Genomic DNA, 8,528 nt, shown 5'->3' with positions numbered 1-8,528 from the left:
ATGAGTCCAGGCAAAAGGAGAGCAGAGGAATAACCCCCTTTGTGTCAGGCCTCTCTCTTCTGTCCCCTGACACCACAGGCCCAACACATTATTTATATCAACATGTAATGGCTTAACTTCCTAGATAAACTGTCCCCCACACACCCACGGCATATACAGAGCCCTGATTATGTGTGTGCGGATCTGTATGGCACTAGTAGCTTCAGTCCCTTTGAAGCTAAAGATAAAACTTTATGTCTTCAGCTAGCCAATTTCATTGGTGCACTTAAACTTCTGGTTAGCGGTCCCAAACAACACAACTAGCCCAGATTATCAAGTGAAGCAGGCAGGATATTTCTCAGCAAGGTGAAAGGACAATGATGTTTGTATACAGTTTTCCCAGGAATGGATGGCTTTATCCTTTATCTCTGTGGCACTACAAGTGTCAGCAAGATGACTACCAGCAATGATGTCTGTATACAGTGTTTATTTAACTTCTTCTGTGGTGCAGTGTGATGAAATGTCCTGGAACAGCAGGCTCTCCTGGTAACCCGACTGGTCACCTCACACTGGAGCGATTCACCATCGGTGCAGGTGCGCCTGGATGTGCACCTGGGATCCCCCTCTCTCAGGATTAGGGTTGCCACCTCATCCCTTTAAACCCAAACACATATTAATTACACAGGTTCTGTGGCTGATTAAGGTGGTAATTAAACTCACTTGGTGCCTTTCCTGCATTAAATTAGCCTCAGAACCTGTGTAATTCATATGTGTTCGGGTTTACAGGGATGAGGTGGCAACTCTACTCAGGATGGATGCCCCGACTGGTAGCGGAGGCCTTAATCAGGCGTGGAAAATCACCTGAGAGACAGCATCTCTCCCTCAGATGTGATCTCTTCTTCCACCTCTTGCTGACTGAAATCTCCTCAAGGAATCAAAATGGAGTCTCTCCTTTTCTGCCAGCAGAGGATGCTGGGATTTGTAGTCCCGCCCCTTTAGGAGTAAGTTAGATTGCTCTGTGCTGGGACTTCTTATTCCAAAGACCTTGTCAGCTACTGCTGCTTGTTAAAGTCTCATTCATTGGCTCTTGTAAATGTGTATTTAATTGGCTCGCTTCCTCCTGCCAATAGGAACACAGGGGAGGCTGCAGAGTATTTGTATTTTGTAATTTTCCTTGTTTTGTAATCTAAAATTGTACATCATTGTATTCATAAAATGTTATTTCATTTAGTACAGGGTACTTCCATGAAACATTTGAGTGGGTAGACTGTGCACTTTGTAAGTACCCTTTCCCCCTTGCAAGTACAGTTGCACTTATTTTACCCAGAGCTCAGTAAATGTTTAAAACTTTGTGATTTTTGTCATCCAATAATGTGCAAGCCAAATTACTGTTTTTTTTTTTTTCATTTTCTTTATTGTATCTGATTGGTTATTCTTTCCAAAGTGAAGCTGTTTCACAATTACATTTACTAAGGATTTACATTTACAATTTGCCTTTAGTAAATTCACCCAGTGTTTTCAAATGTACTGGGCTTCCTAGGAAGACCAGCAGTGGCAGCTCACTTTTTGACTGTTTAACTAAAACTCTCTACAAATCCATATTAATTATAAAGCAATGTTCACCCTCTGGCTCATTCAGTTGTGTAAAATGTGAATCTTTTTTTAAAAATGTTGTCTTGATAAATAATAAAATTATGTGTGCAAATACTAGATATTCAATTTAAAGAAAAACCACATTAGCTGCTGCTCTTTTTTAAAGCTCTTTTAACATCTTTGTTTTTTAGACTGTAAATGAATGGATTTAGCATAGGGATAGCAGCCGTATTAAATAAAGATAAAAGCTTCTTAGACTCCAGTGTACTAGATAGATTTGGTGTCAAATATTGGCTGGCCACAGTAGTGTAGAGCAATATCACAACGATGAGGTGTGAGGAACATGTGTAGAAGGCCTTACGTCTTCCAGTACTTGTAGAGATCTTCAAGATAGCATTTATTATAAAAATATAAGGGGTGAAGGTGAGGACAAATGGCATAAAGATCATAGGAAGCAACCCTTCTATGAGAAATAGAAGTTCCAAAACAGTCGTGTCATTGCAGGAAATTTTCATTAAGGGGACAAGGTCACAAAAGAAGTGGTTGACTTCATTTGAGGAATAGCAAGTATAGCTAAATACTATACAAAAAGGAGGGAGGATTTGGAAAAACCCCAACATCCAGCTGAGTGAGGCCAAAAGAGTGCATATTCTACTGTTCATGATCCTGTGATAATGCAAAGGCTTACATATTGCTACATAGCGATCATAACTCATGGAGGACAGTATTAATAATTCAGTAATACCAAGGGATCCAAACAAGTACATTTGTATCATACACTGGGAAAATTGAACAGTTTTATCCCCAGAAATAAAGTTTAGAAGAATTCTATGCAAGACAATGGTAGAACAAGAGATATCTAGCACAGACAAGTTACCCAAGAAGAAGTACATAGGTGTGTGGAGCACTGGATGTCGGCAGGCAATGAGAATGGTCAGGTTACCACTCAGAGTTATAAGATATGTAAGGAGGACTAGAAGGAAAATTGGAAACTGCAACTTGGGGTCATCAGAGATCCCTTTAATGATGAAATATGTCACAGTTGTCTTATTTACAAGCATTCTTACATTGTGTACTTTATATCTGAAATGAATGAAAAGTACATTTTTATGTAGATCTTATTGCCCCTCCCTGTGATGTGTTTATGACTATTTTTGTAAATTGCAGTTATTCATTTTTGCTCATTATTATTTATCAGGATTATTTAACCAATGTTTATAGGTAAAAGGAAGGAAAAATTTGCGCTAGGTGAATAAAGGAAAATAAATTATTATAAACTAGTGAAAGGTTTTGCTGCTAAACACAAAAGCTAGATACAAAGCAAAAAACAAATGTGGATAAAAAATGTGTAGCACTGAAAAAAGTCACATGTTGCCAAAATGATTATAACAAAAGGCTTAGCCTCCCCTTACATTCACTGGTGGTGGGTCTTCACATGTTTTGGAATAACATTGGAGTTAAGCCACGTACACACAACCATTTTCCTCGATAGAATCCATTAAGAAACTTGGTGGGAGAGCTTTTTTGCCGAGCAAATCGGTCGTGTGTACGTTTTTCATCGAGGAAACTGTCGAGAAACTCGATGAGGAAAAAAGAGAACAAGTTCACTCTTTCCTCGACGGGAGTCTCAATTTCCTCGTCGTGTTCCTCGCCGGGCTGGTTTTCGACGAGAAACAGGTTCGTGTGTATGCTTAGAAACCCGCGCATGCTCAGAATAAAGTATGAGATGGGAGCGCACCTTCGGTAAAAGTAGCGGTTGTAATGGGGATAACACATTTGTCACGCTGTAAAAGACTGAAAAGTGCAAATCGTCTCTTACCAAACTTTTACTTAACATGCAGTAACATGAGATTAGCAAAAGCAGCCCCAAGGGTTGTGCCAGTGGAATCGAACTTCCCCTGCTGTCGTATGTGTTGTACGTCACCGCGTTTGAGAACGAGGAGATTTGGTCTTGACAGTGTGTACGCAAAGGCAGCTTGTCAAGTTTCTCCACAAGCCTAACAAGGAACTCGTCGAGGAAAACGATGTGTCTTTTCCGACGAGTTCCTCGGTCGTGTGTACGAGGCCTAACACAGGATTACATCTTCCTTGCGGGAATATTTCCCATATGAACTTCATTCACCTTTATTGGACACTATTTTTGTTATAATTATTTTTGAATCATTTTGGCAACATGTGACTTTTTTTAGCGCTACACATTTTTTATCCACAACCAATGTTTATAAACTATTAAGCAAATTAGGAATATAGTGTAATGTTCTGTCACAAGCTATACAACTGGTAACAAAAAAAGTATGTGTTATGTAAGAAAAAAAAATCTAGAATTTAGGAAGTTAACTTTGTATAATTTAAATCTGTTTTTCTAGATAATTCATCTAGCCATACAACAATTAAATTTGCTAAAATATGTTATTCCATCATAATATAAGCAACCAGTTAAAATGAACTTCTCTTGTTTACGTTTTTTCCTGCTAATTATACCATTGAATCTGTTTGATAGGTGCAAAACATTTATGATGATTTTGCCAGTAATCTTGTCAACTGCCTGTGCTAGATTGCAGGACCACACCAATCTATGTACTTTACAAGAACACAAGGGGGGTTCCCAGTGGTCCTGTCCTACTTATGCTATCCTAATACAGTTTGGTGAATGAAAGAAAGATGGGAAGTGTGATATTGGCATGATTAGCAAGGGAAAACAAAGAAAAAAAGACAGACAGAAATAAAACAAATGCAGTTACCACATCTGAGCATTAGTAAGCAAAATTCTATCACACTTTTGGTTTCAGGTTTAATTAAATTCTAAAAAGTAGTTTTCTAGTCAAAAAGAGAATTAAAGCAACTGTATTGCCTGTTATTTGAACTCAATGGACATGTGTCTTTTTCAATGTGACTATGGGGTTGATTTCATAAAATTGGAGAGTGCAAAATCTGGTGCAGCTCTGCATAGAAATCAGATCAGCTTCCAGGTTTTTATTGTCAAAGCTTAATTAAACAAGCTGATTGGTTTCTATGCAAAGCTGCACCAGATTTTGCACTGTCCAGTTTCAGTAAGTCAACCCTTATGTCTCATTGTCTGCTTGCAGTTGGCATTGCACTAATAATTTCCTCTGGTTTCCTTAACATAATATAACATAACATTTCTGGTAAAATAAAAGGAAACATTTAAATCTACTATAAAGAAGACACATTTTCACAACTAATTTATATAGATGGTTTAATTTTATCTCAGCATTAATATTCCTTTTGTATCAAACCTGTTCCGAATCTAACTGACTGTCTGTAGCAATGTGGTTGTGTGTTAATATGATTGTGAATATATTGCTTATATCAGCTTTTGACTCCCTAGCTGGTCTCAAAGGTTCACATTATCAGGGAATTGGAAATTAGCAATTGTAATTATAAAGAGGTCCCTAGAATTTTCCTACTGTTTGTGTACACATTATTCATATGTATATATTTTAAACAAACTTTTTATTATGATGTAACATTTTTTAAATACCATTTTATTGTACTGTAGTTAAGATACATAGAGAGTACAGTATTGTAACAATGTACAAAAAACAAAAGTTGTAAGCAAATGGGGACTTTGCTCCCAAACTCTAGGCTATAATACTAACAGTTAGGTACATTATGGCCTTATTCAATTAAAAATACAGTGTTTAGGTCAAATTGTTGAGCTTTGAAGGATATTGCAAAATGCTGGGACGAATGCCATTGCAAAAGGAGCTGCCATATATGTTGTAGATTCATCAGAGTTTGCTTACCGTGAGGAGTGTTACTATGTTGGGTTTTCCAGTGAATCAGGTTCAGCAACAGAGATTACCAGGACTCCTCCGGGTTGGACAAGAGGGAGTTATTAAATTGACCAATAATTCTAAGTACCAAGGAACTCGTCGTAAATGAAACATCGTTTTCCTCGACGAGTTTCTTGTTTGGCTTGTCGAGAAACTTGACAAGCTTTCTTTGCGTACACACTGTCAAGACAAAATCTCGTTGTTCTCAAAAGCGGTGATGTACAACACATACGACGGCAGGGGAAGTTCGATTCCACTGGCACAACCCTTGGGGCTGCTTTTGCTAATCTCACGTTACTGCGTGTTAAGTAAAAGTTTGGTAGGAGACAATTTGCACTTTTCAGTCTGTTACAGCGTGACAAATGTGCTATCTCCATTACAAACGCTACATTTACCGAAGGTGCGCTCCCGTCTCATACTTTATTCTGAGCATGCACGGGTTTCTAAGCATACACACGATCGTGTTTCTCGTCGTAAACCAGCCCGACGAGAAACACCTCGAGGAAATTGAGACTCCCGACGAGGAAAAAGAGAACTTGTTCTCTTTTTTTCTCGTCGAGTTCCACAACAGTTTTCTCGGTGGAAAACATACACACGACCGTTTTCCTTGGCAAAAAAGCTCTGCCACCAAGTTTCTTGATGGATTCTGTCAATGAAAACGGTTGTGTGTATGAGGCCTCAAGCATTAATAAAGTTATGGGATGCTTTAAGGTATTTATAAAACTATGCCATATGTTGAAGAAGAATTTGATGAGTGTCCCTTTATTTAATCAGGTCTCTATCCATTAAATCTTAAAGAAGGCCTAGAATTAGCTAAATATTGTCAAAGAATTAGGGGATAGGGTGAATCTAATTTTGTAAAATGTTTTTTTGTCTGCCCATTGCTGATATTATTAAAAATAACCTTGTATTCCTTTTTCGGTTTGCCTCCCAGTCAGCAAACCCAAATATTGTCCAGCTATAAGTAAGGGGGAGGAAGTTAAAAAAGCATAGCATTTCATTTCAGCATAGCAAAACGCATAGCAAAACGCTTTAATCCAAAAATATTTTATTTGGGGGAGGGGTTAGGCAGAAATTGTGGTACAGGCCAGTATGTTTTTTCTGCATTTGAGCATCAGCAATGAAATAAGCGAAGTGTAAGTGTTTAGGGATGGCCCCTTACTTCCTCTTCTGGAGTCCCCTGCGAGTTCTCTCTGCCCCTTCCTCTTATGAGGCATGCTTGCGGGCATTCTCCCAAGATGGGGATCAATAGACACACACACAGCGAGGCTTGCCCACAACCTTTGTGTCACGATAAGGCGTCAGGCTTGAAGACCAATTGCAATAGCAGTGGCAGGACAGGTATACAGGCAGTCACTTCTGGCAGATGACACAGGCTCCCCTGAGGTGCAGAGTCTAAGTACTAGCTGGTTTTCTCCAGAGCTCCTGATGGTGGAGATGGATTTAGCTGCAAGCTAGTACCAGGTCGTGGTCCTCAAGTTTGCCCCACCAGGGTGTGAGCAAGCCGGTGTCCAATAGCGGATAAACAGACAAGGATGAAACAGCAGCGTAGTCAGCAAACAAACCAAGGGATCAATTTTGAGTGGCTGCAGGTTGGGACCAAGCAGCAGAGTAGTCAAAGAACAGGCCGAGGGTAAAACACGGGTGGTTGCAGATACAAATGGCAGCAGGAAAGACAACAGCAAGGCACTGGCAGGGAAGGCACAATAACCTGGCAAAGAGGAAGTGCTGAGACAAGGCTTTTATAGGAAGTTCATGGGAGGAGCAAGGAGTTCAAGGTTAAGCTGCAATCAAGACACCAAGCAGAGTAGTCTAATGGATCATATAGGTTTATCCAGCAGATCAGGCACGGAACTGTCCAGCATCCCAGATAGCTTAGTAGGAATAAACAATGTCAGACACAGAAGAGGTCCCAGGTTCAAGCCCAGGTCCTGACACTCTGCTTCCTCCTTACAGGATTTGACTGACAGCTGGAGGAGCCCATGGACCCTCATATTTATGTAAATGCTTATGCTGTCATTTTTCCCACTAGTCCTATACTCACTCACCTTCTATATAGACTATTACTCACCTTATTAGATTTGAGTCTCATCTTCTGTCACCTTTCACTCCTTTATGGTTTGTATCTTTTGCCCTTGTTCCATGCCCCAACCCCACACTTACCTGCCACCATCAGCTTCCGGTTGGAACCTATTATGTGGAGGCTCCTCCGCATTGCTGGGAACCCTGATACGCTTATTCAATTGTTGGCGCTTATTATGCATCTTCGTGGTTGATGTTTCAACTGATGTGTAAGTATGCTTTCTGCATATTAATGGACCTACTCTAATTTTACTTTGCGTGGTCTGAAAGTGAATCCTATTATATCCTATCTATAACTGTATTATTCATAACACAGTCTTTCCACAGATATACACAAACCCAATCTTGGCTGTCTCCTGAGACAGTGGGCGCTGTTTCACGAAACACATAGAGACTTCTGCTCAAGGAACATATGAATTTTAGTGCTTCTGCAATATTGTCTATACATCGCAAAAAATAGAACAACACTCCTAAAGCCACATACGTATGGGATTGAGTTAATGAAAAAGCTGAAGAGTCAGAAGACTCTGAATCAGACTTTGAAGGCAAGATAGACGAGAGTATAATAAAAAATTGTATTTTATTAACAGTGAATCATTTACAAACAAATCAAGTATAGGAAGAATTAAAAAACATACTTAACACAAAAAGTACATAAAACTATGGTGTAAACAAGAAGTAAACACCAAATAGACAGCAGTGAGCCCCTGTGCGTCAACGTGTTTCGCAATTTTGCTTCGTCGGGGCACACTCAGGGGTTGTTGGAAAGAACAGGTCTCACTATCTTGTCAGCGCAAAATTATCCCTGTATAGGAAAACTCCAAAATGGACCTCAAAACTCATCAAATGGAGAGGAAAGAAGGAGAGATATTCTACCGGTGCTAACGGCCAAATAATATGTAGCAGGGGAACATAACTGTTTCTTCATATAGGGTTTATTGCAGAGTAACAAAGTTTTTCAGACCTTTTTTTAAGGCTGAAAATACCCTTCTCGGCTTATACTCAAGTTAGTGTACCTGAAATTCTTGACAGGCTGTGAGCGTCCATTGTTTAAAAGTTGAGGCCTCCTCCTGGTCC

At 39.5% G+C, this 8,528-nt stretch overlaps 1 protein-coding gene across 1 annotated transcript; it reads right to left on the bottom strand.

The window, feature by feature from the left end:
* Nucleotides 1-1,412: 1,412 nt before the first annotated feature.
* On the bottom strand, nucleotides 1,413-7,633 carry LOC120914539 (olfactory receptor 6C74-like). The gene is made up of 2 exons (XM_040325217.1): nucleotides 7,533-7,633; nucleotides 1,413-2,655 (listed from the first exon to the last, which is right to left on the bottom strand). Exons 1-2 carry the CDS (start codon nucleotides 7,631-7,633, stop codon nucleotides 1,716-1,718), a joined length of 1,041 nt encoding a protein of 346 aa, XP_040181151.1. The 3' UTR covers nucleotides 1,413-1,715.
* Between the last annotated feature and the right edge of the window lie 895 nt (nucleotides 7,634-8,528).

The sequence above is a fragment of the Rana temporaria genome, chromosome 9 (assembly GCF_905171775.1).
Source record: "Rana temporaria chromosome 9, aRanTem1.1, whole genome shotgun sequence".
In the NCBI taxonomy this organism is placed as follows: Eukaryota; Metazoa; Chordata; class Amphibia; order Anura; family Ranidae; genus Rana; species Rana temporaria.
This window is presented reverse-complemented; position numbering and strand designations above follow the sequence as displayed.